The sequence below is a fragment of the Alosa pseudoharengus genome, unplaced genomic scaffold (assembly GCF_046254945.1).
Source record: "Alosa pseudoharengus isolate Yale_2024_CS ecotype anadromous, Long Island Sound unplaced genomic scaffold, YU_APseudo_1.1 YU_APseudo_1.1_scf_21, whole genome shotgun sequence".
NCBI lineage: Eukaryota > Metazoa > Chordata > Actinopteri > Clupeiformes > Clupeidae > Alosa > Alosa pseudoharengus.
The window spans coordinates 13,078,743-13,093,512 of NW_027468674.1; the positions used below are offsets into that span (position 1 = coordinate 13,078,743).

Genomic DNA, 14,770 nt, shown 5'->3' on the forward strand with positions numbered 1-14,770 from the left:
TAAAATTGACAATGCAAGAACATGAGATATAATTCTTTGATCAAAACAAATATGTTTACTCTAAATCTTTTAAATCATGCCCTGACAACCACATACACCATAATTACCGGTCAGTCAGGTAGACAGAAAGACAGACAGACAAACACAGACACCATAATTACCGGTCAGTCAGGTAGACAGAGAGACAGACAGACAGACAAACACAGACACCACTGTCTGTACAAATGACTGTGAGATATGAGTGAGAGCTCATTTTCCAGCTGAAAGAAGCTGACAAGCACACAGGCGTCTCTTCTGCAATGCTACAGTGTGCTATCCATCAGGTGCGCCACTAGGGGGGGTTAGGATGATTCTAAGGGCCCAAATGATTGTTTGTCATAGGGCCCAAATGATCTAGCAGCGCCCCTGATATCCATATATCCATCACCACAGGAGTTCCAGACCGGCCCTCAGAAACCTCTCAGTTTTTGTTGTGTGTGTTGGGGGGGGGGGGGGGGGTTATAGTATAGGACAATGAAAAGACTGACAGGAAGCCAGTGGGAGAGAGAGAGATGAGGCGGGACCGGGAAATGACCTGGGTCAGACCAGCACCCCTGTTCTCAGAAACTCTGGATAAAATGCTCCTATAGACTCACCTGGCACCTGGAAGTCTGCAAAAAACAAAAAAACAAAAGCATTAACACAATCACACCACAAATCTCTGTTTGAAAAAAGTTTAAGGGCACTTATTTGAAATAGGGGAAGAGTGCAAAGCCTTAATTCTAACTGAAGCTAATATCACTACTTGAAAACATGGCCCGAAAAAAGCAACACTTACCCCAATAATATTTGAAGGACTGAAAACAAGTCCAAAGGGCATTTATCCAAGCACACCAGCACAGTAATTTGATTTCATCCCAAGGGACCTACGGTCTCGTTACTTGTTAGACTTCCTGAAGTGCACTCTCAAGTTAGCAGTGTAGAAAGTGTGCATGTCACTTTAGACCAGGTTTTTCTTGGTCAGTGGCGTTATCATTTTTAGTGGCGTTAAAATAGCAATATGTGATCCTGCGCCAGACAACACCCATTTTTTCATTGACACGTCTGTGGGTGTGCAAGTTTCATTTGACAACTCGTCAACTAGTGCACCTGGAGGAATAATGATAATTGGGTAACACTTTACTTGACAGTATCGACATAAGAGTGACATGACACTGTCATGAACACATGACACTGTTATGACACATGAACCCTAATCCTAACCTCTAACCTTATCCCTAATCCTAATCCTAACCCTAAATCTAAACCTAACCCTAACTTGTTATGGCAAAAAATGACACTTAATAACAGAAGCGTTATGTCATAAACTTTATGACTTGTTTATGACACATTTATGACAGTGTCATGTCGCTCTTATGTCGATACTGTCAAGTAAAGTGTAACCAATAATTGTGCCTGGCACCACAATGCGCCAGGTCAAACACAGGGCCCTAAATTGACGTCGTGCACCAGCTGTACGATAGGGCCCTACATTTCTAACACAGTGTGTTGTTATGTTTTTATTTATATCTCTTCTTTCAGAAAATAAATATCCAAAACTCAACCTTAGAGTGGGTAGAATGGGTGCAGCCAAAGATCCTTTAGAACAGGGTGCAGCACAGTACATTCAGCAGTACAGTACATTCATATGTTATTGCAGGGAGAGGGAGAGAGGGGTCACCCCATCTGGTCTTGAACCCAGGTCTATGACTCAAACTTTGAAACCTGGCCACAGGTTGGGTTCCGGGGTGCTTACTGTACCATGGTAACAGACAAACTCATATATTGTCTGCAAATTGTTGCTTGAGTCACTAACTGCCAAGGCCAAATTCTTTGTGTGAGTTAACTTTGCCAAGAAATCTGATTCTGAGTATGTCACCCACAAGTCCTGTGTCAGTTAATCCCAAACATTTAAACCAGGACATACCTTCCTCATTAGGTCAAACCTCAGTATGTGAACTGTGGGGTTGTTAGGTAATCATATGGATCACACGGCTTGTGGATCCTGTCCAGTGATCTGTTTGTGGCCTGTTTTGCTGTCTGGAACTGGAGTCTTCGTGGAAGATTCGGAGGTCCAGATATCCCCTGTGGCCCCATTAATCAGACAAGTCAGGAAACATTTGAGTGAAAATTGAAAGATTGTGAAAAGTTTGTGTTTTGGGAATTTTGTTGAATTTGTTACATCTTTTTGGGAATTTGGTTGAATTTGTTACATCTTAGGCATCTTAGGCATACGTCCATAAAACATAAAAAAACATAAAACATTTATAAAACATAAAACATAAAAAAGTTAAAATGCAGACTTACTAAATGTGTTTCCTTTGGACTTACTATCTTTGGTCACTGTAAATACAGTCTGTTAACTCTTAATTGACCAAAGGACCTTTTCGTGTGAGATGCCTGGACATCCCAATTAAGACAGGTAGAAATCCCACCTTGCTCCAACCCTGACCCTTCCTGCGACATACACCCAGTTGGGACCTGGGACGACGCTAAAATTGTCAGCTACACAGAAAAACAGTGTTGTGTTCACTCTAAAATGTTTGAGTCCGTCCTGCAGTTTTTATCTCTCCGCCAAGCAGAACAAGCGACATAAACAACAGACCAGCGTACTTCCCCACAGACCGCCACCTCACAGGAAGTCTGTCGGACTGGTCTTCACGGGGTGGCAGCGGTCCAGAGAACATCACCTGATCACCTGCCTGCCTGCGAGCTGAGCCGTGAGCTGCTAAAGCCGCTTAGCGACCTTATCAGATGAGCCGCTGTTTATGTGCTTTGGCCAAACAAAAATACCCAAAGAAAGTCGGCCACCTTTCTTCTCCCTCTTTATCTCTCCCTAGACTCTGTGTCTAAGTGGCGCTCGAAGTACTGACAAGTATCAGCACGTTCTTGCCAGTACTTTCAGGAATGTCACACAAACACTTGAGGAAATGACCTCTGGATGACCCCTATGTGGCCAGGAATGGCAGCAGCATTCAGCGCAGGCTTGGCGTGCCGCTGTATACTATATATGTTCCAGTACGTCAAACTGTCAGAACGTGTCAAAAGTCATTGGCCACATTCAGAAAGATCACTGTGGCAACGGTGTCAAAGTTCAAACAATTTGAACTTTGGCCGTTGCAGTACAATGCCTGGTTTAATCACAACGCCACACTGAGGTTGGAATGAAGGCATGGTGGTGCCCACTCAATAGGAACGCACTGGATGATTTTCAAGCTAATCGTGTGTGAGTACCACTAAACATCAGACTACCAAAACAATGCATGACAATATGTGTGTGTGTGTGTGTGTGTGTGTGTTTGGGGCCTCTTGTTGTAGGCCTATCCACCAGTCTGACCTTAGCCGTATGATGTCCACCTTTGGTGATACGCTTCACATTGAGCTGCCCAGCGCAATGCCAACATCCATGAGCCAAGAAGGACGAGGACGCAGTAAGTCCATAATTAGCTGATCACATGGGATCAATGGGACCCCCTGCTGAGAGTCCAGGCTCTCTCACTGTGATCTTCCAATCTTTACAAGAGCAAAGACAGCATACGTCACACACACATACGTCAAAACTAGTATTTGGTACTATTTTCATGTTTATTTACATAAAACATCCTACACGGCACAAACACATCCTTCATATTAAAAACAATAAATATATATAATATGCATATTTTTGTACAGTGAAATTACAACAGTGTGTCTTTTTGTTTGTTAAAAAAGTACAATATGTCCAAATTCTACACTATTTACATTTTTTGGTGGACAGATGTTAGCGCCTCTGGCTTTTTAGGAATAGACAGTGTGTGTGATGACACGAAACGAAGGGACTCTCTTGAACTGCTTGCCATAACCAGTTCAATGACCTTTGAACCTTGAACTGTAGGGGTCTGACGTGCAGAGGTCGGGGGTGGTTTTAGCTGCCAACCAACAAATGTCCTCCTACGCTGTTTTGCGCGTCCTGGTGTTCCGTCCCTGTGTCTGAGAGCCCCTCGCTCTACTTCCCCTCTGCACCACGACCCGGCATCAGAGCAGTTTGAACAAACGACAACAAACAGCCATAAACAGCCCAAAAAAGAAAACACTGTTTGTGTTGCTGAGCTGCTGTCTTCGGAGTATTGCTTTGTCATTTTGTGGAGTTAGACTTAAAATCACGATGCTCGTCTGCTTGGTGCTCCCTTTCGGAGCGTTGTGGGGGAATGCAAAGTTTTCAAGGTGTGTTTAAAAAAAAAAAAAAAAAATCCTCTAACAGAACCCAACTCCCATCTCTAACAGCCCAATCGAAGATGGTGGATAAATACATGGGTTCACTTAAACTTCTCCATTGCAAGTGGAGTGAAACCCGGCCATGCCCATGAAGAAGAAAAAAACCCTACACATCTGCATCCTGCCTCTGTATATCAGGTTCACGTTTCACACCTCCTAACGTATCGAAAAAGGTTCAGTTATCCGTCAGCTACGCCCAGTTCGGTAAGAGATTTTACACTTGTAATAAAATAGGTATTACAGATTATTCAACAAATGTGCCAGATTTCACAAAAGAATAATACTTAAACCCCCACACATAGCTGAGAATGAATGAGTCTTGGATGAAATTTTACCCCCAAATGATTAGCAGGTCTTACTGTGAAAACATAGCTGACATGTGAATTCATTATAGCAAAAAAAAAAGGTATGAGGTCTGAATTGTATTGAAAGCTGCGTAGTACCAGTCTGATGTGTTTGGGTAATTGGGTTCTGACTCAGGATGTTAAACTCAAGACAGCGTATGGTTTGAGGGTCAAATATCAAGTCAAAGGTCAAGCAAATAAAAAAAGGTTAATGTTTAACACAAGAAAAAAAAATACTGTACATTACAGCATGAAAAAAATACAAGCAAAAATACAAATGCAAAGTGATGTGACTTCAATTTTTTGAATTTGTCATGCCTGGTTAAGTCTCTAGAAAATGAATCGGTTGTGGATCGTGTAATATAATCTGATTAAACATCTCTCTAAAACTTCTATGCAGGGTCGGAAGTGTGTGTTTAGGATCTTCTATGCCGGGTCGGAAGTGTGTGTTTGGGACCATCTGGGTTTTATGTGTCTGGGATCATCAAAAGACACATTTACATAGAAACTCCAGGAGATGTGCCGAGATGTAATGGATGAGATTTTGTTCTATTATATACATCATCATTTAGATAAACCTATGGGCAAATATTCTATTTTCGTACGTGGCTCGTCTCCCCTACCCTGACAACCCTTAGTATGGTGTTGGCCTTAATACGTGGCTTTCGCAGTGTGTCAGTGTGTTGCAGTATGTTTTGAGGGTGCGTGCTTGCATCAGAGAGGCAATAAATATCTCACATTCCCCGCCTTGACATGGGGAGTGGTCTCAGTTCGAGGTGGGTAGGGGCTAGCTCAGCTCACCGTGGCGACAGCCTGTTCCCCCTCCCCTTCTTCCACCTGTCCACCCTTGCTCATGGCCTTCATCTTGGCCATGATGTCAGTGAAGGTCTCCTTTACCGTCTTCTCCAGGATCCAGCCCTCACTCTCGCTCTCCGGGTCCTCGGGGTTGACCAGGGTGGACATGGCTGTGTTGACGTACTGCAGGCCCACCATTACTACCACCTGCAGGCCAGGAGGAGGAACAATATGCAGTTTGTCATTTTCACCCATTTGCAGTCTGATGACTTCTCTAACCAAGACAGAACAATCTAAACTACAGTGGTCATTTTCACACATTTACAGTCAGATGACTTCCCTAACCAAGACAATGCAATGGCATATCAATTTAAAAAAATCTTGACTTATGAGATATTTTCCCACACATTCACAACATAAGATTGGGGGCAGCCGTGGCCTACCGTAGGCACGGCTGAAGTGCCCTTGAGCAAGACACCTAACCCCTCACTGCTCCCCGAGCGCCGTTGTAGCAGGCAGCTCACTGCGCCGGGATTAGTGTGTGCTTCACCTCACTGTGTGCACACTGTGTGCTGAGTGTGTTTCACTAATTCACGGATTGGGATAAATGCAAAGACCAAATTTCCCTCACGGGATCAAAAGAGTATATATACTTATACTTATACAAGTTCCTGCTGCACAGAAGAGGATGTAGTATTGTGAAAGGCTCGAGCTTCTACAACTCACCTGTCTCTGTTTCTCCTCCTCTCTCTCTCCAGATTAAAACATCCCACTGCCCCTGCCCCCCCCCCCCCCCCACACGCCTCCCTCCTCTACAACTCACCTGTCTCTGTTTCTCCTCCTCTCTCTCTCCAGATTAAAACATCACACTGACCCCCCCATGCCTCCTACCTCTCCAGGATCTCCCAGTGTCACTAGATCTTACCTGGGTAAGCTGGACTATTTCAGGTTCAAGGTCCCTTCTGGTGCTACTGCACATGATCACCTGTGCGGATTTGTGGTTTGACCATGTCTTCAGTGGTGGGCTTTTAAGTGTGGTTCTGACAAGGCCTTTCTGGGGCATTTTCCAGATGATGGTTTTAGTTAACTGTAAGCTTTGGTGAGTATAAATGGCAAATTAGCTCAGCACATTAGCTACATCTGATCAATATGTGCTAAAAGTGCTGTTCCGTGTTTAGAGGCAGGTGATTATTCATTTATATATCAGGAATGGAAATTAATCTTAAAATTCCTTGAATTTCCCCTTGGGGATCAATAAAGTATCTATCTATCTATCTATCTATCTATCTATCTATCTAACTAACTAACTAACTGTCTATTTATCTATCTATCTATCTATCTATCTATCTATCTATCTATCTCTCTATCTATCTATCTAATCTTCATCAATGCTAAAACCTTAGTGTACTTTTTTTTTTACTTTTGCGAGCCCAGGGCTCCCTTGGAAAAGATATGTAAAATCTCCAAGGAACTCACCTGGTAAAATTTCAATTTCTTTTTCAATTTAATTTCACTTATAGATCACCAAAACATTACACATGTCTCATGGCGCTTTACAGGGTGTAACGAAATAAAAGATAAATAAAAATAAACCTGGTAGAAAAGATTCCAATACTACCACAGTGCATTAGGCAAGAGTGAAGACTAAACTAATGCATGGATATAAAAGCCAAAAATAAATCCTAAATCATGAGAGAGCAAATTGATTTTCTTTGTTTGTGTTTTCCTGCCTCAGGAGTGCTGAGGAGTCTGTTGTGGCCATTGGCAGCCAGCACCAAGCGGGTCTTAGTGGATTGAATTAGCCTTAAGTTCTGTGCAGCTACGCCTGCCACACATGCCACCCTGGGGACAAACGCACGTGGCCCACGGGTGACGGATGGAGGGCAGAAATAAAGTCACAACATCTGGCTTGACCAGTAGGCACCCAGCGATCGACTATTAGTTCCAGCCTGTCTCGTGCCAAGGGCTCAGGACATCCTATAACTCCAGCCTGGATAGATCTATACAAGTTTGTGTTGTGTGTTAGTCTCATATGTGGCTGAGAACAACAACGTGCGTACCAGAATAACTGCTACGTATAAGAAATAGAAAAATGTTGTAGCCATATCTGACATTTTCAGGCCCCTTAATTCAACAAGTATAGAAGATAATCATTTAAAAAAATCTCTACTGTTCCCAGGGAATGAATGTCCTTGTGTCTTTTTTCCATAAGCTACATCTTACAGAACTCATGCTATATCCACTCCATAATACTATCTCCTTATTCTTTCATCTATCTATCTATCTATCTATCTATCTATCTATCTATCCATCCATCCATCTATCTATCTATCTATTTTCCATAAGCTACATCTTACAGACTTCATGCTATATCAACTCCATAATACCATCTCCTTATTCCTTCCATAAACTCCCTTCATGAACCTAAATCAGTGTCTATGTATGTATGTATGTATCTATCTATCTATTCCCTTTTTCCTGCTCTCCATCTCCCTTCTTCTCTTCTCTCCATCTGCCTCCATGTCTCACCTCTAGGACGGTGACCAGGAGCACCAGTACCCCGATGGAGTTCAGCATGCCGCCGTAGTAGGAGACGAGAGCCTCGCGACAGCCGCGCTTCCAGATGTTCAGCTCCTCGGTGTAGTGGTCGTAGCTGTAGTGGGCCGTGTTGTTGGTCAGTTGGATCTGGATGCAGGGGCGGGGGGAGCTGGGGTTGCAGCAGCTGAAGGGCACCGCGTCCATCAGGTACCGCCCGTCAACGTTGCTGCCGATTCGACTGGAAGAGGGCAAAGGCGGCAAAGAGTAGCACGTCAGGGTCTTATTTACATGCATACATAACGTTCATACATAGCTGCTGTAACAACGACATTTTCTGTACAGGATAGATAGATAGATAGATAGATAGATAGATAGATAGATAGATAGATACTTTATTGATCCCTAAGGGGAAATTCAAGACATAAAGTATATCAATGAAGTGTCAATCAATCAATCAATCAATCAATATAACTCAAGGTTTATGTATGCACAGCAGCCTCTAAATAATGTCTCATTAATTTCACTGACAAATAAAACTGTCAAATGAAGAGACCATTTCTGATTCCCATTTGCCTACACAAAAAAAAAATCAAAACATATATCTAGTTCTACAGATCTACCCAAACAACTAAGCACACTAAGCTGGCTTCATGAAAAACCAAGGGGATTATGGGTAGTCATAAAGACTTTTGATAAGTTTCAGCAGCAGTGTAGGCAAAGTGCACTATAAGCACCTGAGGTAAACAAAGATGTTTTGTTCCGTCTGGAGGCCCTAAGCAGAGTTTACAGACTGTCAGTGAAACTCTTTCGATTATCAGTTCCCTAGAAGTCTAGCCAGGCCAGATCTGTTTAGAGATTCTTTGCACTTGATGTCTACCTATGGGGTCCTCAACCACAAGCTGAGCCAACAATGAGGTCCGTCTTTATGTAATGGATTTCTCACCAAAACACACCGAATTTAGGGTTTTGATGTTTAAGTAAATTCAAGGTATGGAATGATTTCTAAACCTTACAAGTCTTTGATTCTATTTGGTGATTGGTGTCTGAAATCACAGCTGACAACAGAGAGACATTTGCCTGCTTGTGCAAAAGAAGTTATGCATCATTGTATCTCAGCTAATACAGCACTGAAGACCAGTTGCCCAATACAATGGGAGATCTTGGTGTCAATGGGCATCACCACAATGACTCATGTTTATGCAGCCTCCATCTTGGTATCGTACGGTAATCAAGGATTACCTTTTGCAGCTTATCTTTTTAGCACCCTGAGAGAAAGCATGATTGACGCTAGTAGGGCAACTGTAAATCAATCGGGTTTAAGATTTCACCTCCTGGAGTTGAGTGATGAGACACAGTCTTATGACTTTTCCTGTTTTGTTATAGAGCTGAGGGTCCAACACTGGAGGTTTCTGGAGGTGTTTTGTCAACACATACCAGAATAGCTGAACTTGGCATTTGGCAACTTTGGTCTGAATGAACCTATTCTCACTTAGTTGTTCACAGATGCTTTTCATTGTGAAACCTCATAGTGAAAGTCACATATGCCACGCATTACAGTGAAGAATGATTAAAATAAAATACATTGATCAAAAGTTTGCCCCCTTAGGAATAAATGGTTGGTTGATCTTCATAACACAGAAGTAGGCTACTAATAAGATGACCCGTCATCACTATGCCTCAATGGGCAACAGCAAAGATTCTCGGGTCTATTCCCAGCCAATCGCCCGGGTCTTGGCATGATTGGAAAGGACAGTAAGCCTTGAATGACAAGGAAATGTGATCCAAGAAGATTATCTGCTAAGTCCAAACTGGCTCGCGAGCTTGATACCACTTACACTGCACGTTGACCCCCCCACCCCACCACCACCAAAATCAGCCCCCAGCCCTTAGTTTACTCAGCAAAGAGAACGCTTACACTGTAGATTGCTGTGTTAAGTGAATACCATATCCACTAATTAGGTTCTCATCACAGAAAATGTAACTGAGAAGTCACAGTGCAACCCAACGTCCCCTCATCCCCCACCCCCACCTCCACACCCATTTTATTCAAAATGATCAACTGACTGCAAGATAAGCAAAGACATGAAAACATACTTCAACACTGCAATGATGCATTTATAATGATCAGAGATCTTAATCAAGGTCAAAACTCAAAGATCAGCCAGTGACTACCAATATGCAACACACACAGAGGGTGATACGTAGAATGTCACACTAGAGCTTCAACAACAGTTCTGTAACAACATTCCTTACTGGTGCCATCTTTCTGCAAGCTTTAGCTTCCACATTTTCACACATGAAAAGTGGAGGCGAGAAAAACAAGGAAAACATTCAACAGAGATGTACAACAGACATTCACAAACAAACAGTGCTTTTCAAACAGATGGTGGCCACTCACTCTTTGACCTCCTTGGCGCTGAAGTCCAGGTAACGGTTGCTAACCCACTGGATCTCGAACCAGTCCTTGTAGTTGTTGTTCCCGCAGCACTTGAATTCCATCTGCATCTGGTCGAGAGTCCTCTTCATGTAGCAGCGCCCGGGTGTGTCGGTGTCCTTGTAGAACTTCATGCCGTTCTTCAGCCCCTCGGCCAGCGTGAACGCCAGGGGGATCCGCATCATGAAGCAAAACAGGGCGGTCAGAAAAAGGAGAACGTTAAAGACGACGCACGAGATGAGGAAGGGTTTCATGACGGACTTCCACTTGGCGAACTTGGTGGAGTCCAGCGAGTCGTAGCACATCTTCCCGCCAAAAGCATTGATGCCACAGGCCAGTAGCCCGACACAAATGAGCAGGTTCGGCACAAAGTGGCTTTCGTTGTTGTCCATCAGCTCGCTGTTCTTCCGAAGCTCGATCTTGAAGAACAGGCCCATGGCGAAAACCAGCGCACCAGCCGTCACTGCAAACCAGTACATGAGCCATAGCATCTGGGCCAATTTCACACGCTTTTGCAGGTCAAACTTCACCTTAAACAGTGCCATCGTGGCTGTTACTTGTGTTAAGTAAAAAAAAAATCAACTTTTGTTTTTTTTAAATATTGCACTCCTCAAAAGTGAGTGCTGAAGTTTGAGTTTTGCCTCAGTTCTAAGGTGCAAAACAAGCAAGCAGTCCCAGGTCAGAAAAAGCACAGCCTCAACCCACTGTGCAGTTGTGCCAGTTCAACAGGCGATTCCTGATCCATCCCAGGGAAGAGCAAGACTGTTGGTTATCTTGAGTACATCCTTAGTGCACCCATACTACAGAAATGTGAACACCAGCCTGAGAAGAAGATCAAAAAGATGTAAACAATATTGAAAATGTATATATATATATATATATATATATATATATATATATATATATATAAACACTACAATTAGATGAAATTAATTCAGTATGCTTAAGGCCAGCAACCAGACAGGTGCTGTCATCAATAGCAACGCACCTTTTCCCGCATAGGGAGGAGGATGGTGGTAGATCCAAATGATTAAACTCCAGGTTGCAGTACGTCATCCTAAACCCATGCTAATCAGCGTTATCCCATTTGGGTGAAATCCCTTCGCCAGCTGATGAGCCTTTGAACTAAGCCCTTGGCATGACGTCTGATTGGCCTCCCGAGTCACATGACTCGGCTCACGTCTCTTAAGGAAAAGTGCAGGATCCAGCAGACCCAGTGGTCGGTGCTTAATGTAAGATCAGTACATCCGCACCAAAGGGGGGGGGGGGCCCAGGACCACCTAAAGGGCAGAGGCCTGCAACGGCAAAAAGTCAATTGAACAAGCTGCAAATCCTGTGAGGTGATTTGAAGTTAAAGCTATGCTTGCTATAGGGAAGAATTGACCACAAACAACATGCATGCTGGAATGACCAGAGCATTTCAGCATGGTGACCCATATATCAGAAACCTTCAGATTATGCTTGGTAACAGGGGGATTTCTAGAAATGGTGTTTAATTAACAGGTAATAAGCTGACAAGTAATGAGAGTCAGCATTGCACCTCGTGCTGGGGTGGTGGGTGGTTGGGGGCACTGTTCCAGGATACCTGGCCTGTGTTGGACTAAATTTGCCCCCCATGAATTTGTCTATAGATCCCCAGCCACTTGCTATGCTTCTGCTTACATTTCCAAACAAATCACTTGTGTGTCATCGGAATAGGGATACATGTGTGCATATGCACAGGGTGGTTTGTGGTGGCAAGAAAAATGCATATTGGAAATCAAAGCAGAGCAATAATGTTCATCGGTCATAAACCTCTAAAAGCTGGGCATTTCAATAGTGAAAAGGCAAAAAAAAAAGCAATGCACAAATGCATTTGGTACTGAAATTACCTGTATGTGCAATTATCTGTTCCAAGATCTGTGGTGGATGCTGGACTAAACAGCGGATGAACTGTCAGTGCAGGTTAAATCTGATGTAAAAGTCATTCTTTTCCAACTGTAACCGTACTGTTGGTATTCCATTCAGACACTGATAAAAATGCCACATTCAGGAAGCCTGTCATGCATATCACATTACTACACTAATAGAAAGGACAGAACCTTGTTACAGTGTACTTACACATATAATTGATGATAAAAAAGTAGCATGTTATAATGTAGTAATAATGTAGCCCACATTACATCATAATGTAATTGTCACCAAAAACCTTTACTCCCTAAAAACGTCATGTGTATTTATATACTACGTCATATTAATGGGCACTTTTTATCCTGCTGTCCCCAAAATGCACTTAATACCCATATATATATATATATATATATATATATCCATATATATAGTTGATTTTTTGTTTTGTTTTTCAAAAGGACATTATAGTTTTGAGCCTCCAAAATTGCAATTGATTCATGTGCTGAAGTGACTCCTTTAGAACTAGAGATGGATCCTATGTAAACAAGAAAAGAGGCTGCTGGATCATCAGATGTGTTTATTTTGATCACGTTTTAATTATTTGGACGCACATTCTGCCTGGAGCAGACACAATAAATTAGCATTTGAATACTATGACAAAGTGCAATTTTTTTTTTTTACTATAAGGTTGTATTGTTGAGGACACGGGGTGTATAAGTGAATGCCCCTCTTTTCACCTTTGTTTAAAAGCAAATACTGACAAACATCTACTCAGCAGAAGGAACTAACTCATCCCAGCTGGTTTTCCGATCACATTCAGGAATGACAGTCCAATTTGGGGAATGGGTGCCAGCTGCGAGCCAGTTGAAATCATCGACCTGATCCCAGTTATTTCTATTCTTGTCCAGTCCAGACATGGCAAAATCAGCATCCAAGTTAGAGTATGTCCAATTAAAGGGAGCGAAACTGACTCCTTGACAGTCCTCAATGATGGCACGACTCGTGACGTGAAGGTAGATCCGAGTGTCCTTAGTGTTATGGGTTCTCAGCTGCTGGCAAGGGAAGACGAGGATGCTGCCCGTGCACTGATCCACGAACACCGAGCTCGACACTGGCCCGCACAAAATCTCACAGTCACGAACATGTTTGATATGCAGAGTACTCGGCGAGCCGAGCAGTCTCACCTTGCAGTTCGTCAGGTGGGATAGCAGCACGTCCCGCTGCTGGATTTCGTCCGCACTCTTTATCACAACCTGAGAATCGATGTGGGAGAAAGCGCACTGTACTTGTTCCACAGTGGCATTTACGACTGTATCGATGTTACTGGTTGACTTGGGTAACTCGGCGATAGAGGATGATGGAGTTTTACTCTTCACGTTGCGAGATTTAAAGGCAAACTTCTTTTTTGGCAAAAGTTCCTCTCTTTTGTCTGATATGGAGCTCTGGAGTGCTTGTAAGGTTGCCTGGGCCTGTCTGAGTTCGTAAGGTGTTAGGAACACCAGACTGTCATTAAGGAATTTTTGCAGCTGTTGTATTTTGGCCGTTGCCTCTTCCAAAACCTGCGTAGCATTTTCTCGGTTTGTCTCGGTGCAGTTGGATAGCAACTCTTCGATGGATGCCTTTTCAGACTGAAACGTGGTGGAGAAAAAATCACTCTTCTCCTCTGTTACTGCCTGGCTTTCCTTGACGTCTTTGCGTCGTTCTGCCTCCTCCAATCTTGCCTGGTCTCTCTTCAATAGGCGTTCAGGAATCTTGACCGTTTCACCTGGTTTCTGATCATCATTTCCTTGACATACAGTGGTCTCCATCGCAAGAGATATCGTTCGGCTGATATGTTACAACAGGAAGTGGGTATATGAAAAATAAGAGCTCTTGAATAAAACCGTTTCTAATTCGTTATTGGGACGCGCCGTTTGAGTATACTGTGTTTTAATTGGTGGATTGTATACATAACATCCGGTTGCCGCTGCTTTTAAAGAAACTCGCACAGCACCACACCCCTGTCACAGAATGAACATTGAATGTCCACTTGAGTTGATGATTTGCGTTCATGTTTTTCGTGGACAAAGATAATGTCCGATGTCATGTGCGTGTGTATGATAGAGATAGCTGTGACTGTCCGATTTCCCTACAAAGGCTGGCAAGAGCCGAGTCCAATGCCTAAGTGTAACAGCAATCACGTTTTATTTAATGCATTAAAACTACACTCGCTACAAATGGAATATGTATTAAATAAAGTAAACAAACACCTGATGCATTTGTGTAGTTTTCTGCAATTGGAGCTAGGTAACATGAAAAGCAAATATCTCTCTCTCACTGTGTGTGTGTATAAAAGCAAACTAACAAAACAGTTAAGTGTTTTCAAAATTGTCAACAGAATACATAAAGCATTCATTAATCCTATATGATATACTTATAATGTAACTCATGTCAATGACTTTCACTTTATGAACAAAAGACTCCTTGTTTCCCCTGAGATGTCAGAAAATCCCTGTAG

At 42.9% G+C, this 14,770-nt stretch overlaps 2 protein-coding genes across 2 annotated transcripts; both read right to left on the minus strand.

Moving 5' to 3' along the window:
* Window positions 1–4,206: 4,206 nt before the first annotated feature.
* Window positions 4,207–10,973, minus strand: prph2a (peripherin 2a (retinal degeneration, slow)). The gene is made up of 3 exons (XM_076298902.1): window positions 10,348–10,973; window positions 7,941–8,187; window positions 4,207–5,618 (listed from the first exon to the last, which is right to left on the minus strand). Exons 1-3 carry the CDS (start codon window positions 10,926–10,928, stop codon window positions 5,409–5,411), a joined length of 1,038 nt encoding a protein of 345 aa, XP_076155017.1. The 5' UTR covers window positions 10,929–10,973; the 3' UTR covers window positions 4,207–5,408.
* A 1,862-nt stretch (window positions 10,974–12,835) lies between these two features.
* On the minus strand, window positions 12,836–14,386 carry tbcc (tubulin folding cofactor C). The gene has a single exon (XM_076297928.1). It carries the CDS (start codon window positions 14,079–14,081, stop codon window positions 13,041–13,043), a length of 1,041 nt encoding a protein of 346 aa, XP_076154043.1. The 5' UTR covers window positions 14,082–14,386; the 3' UTR covers window positions 12,836–13,040.
* Window positions 14,387–14,770: the final 384 nt, after the last annotated feature.

Bases quoted from the DNA above. Each gene is read 5' to 3' on its own strand.
- tbcc (XM_076297928.1), bottom strand. From the start codon at position 14,081: ATGGAGACCACTGTATGTCAAGGAAATGATGATCAGAAACCAGGTGAA.
- prph2a (XM_076298902.1), bottom strand. From the start codon at position 10,928: ATGGCACTGTTTAAGGTGAAGTTTGACCTGCAAAAGCGTGTGAAATTG. The intron at 8,188-10,347 runs GTGAGTGGCCAC...GCCCTCTTCCAG, and splicing joins AGCGCCAAGGAGGTCAAAGA to TCGAATCGGCAGCAACGTTG. The intron at 5,619-7,940 runs GTGAGACATGGA...CCTGGCCTGCAG, and splicing joins TCCTGGTCACCGTCCTAGAG to GTGGTAGTAATGGTGGGCCT.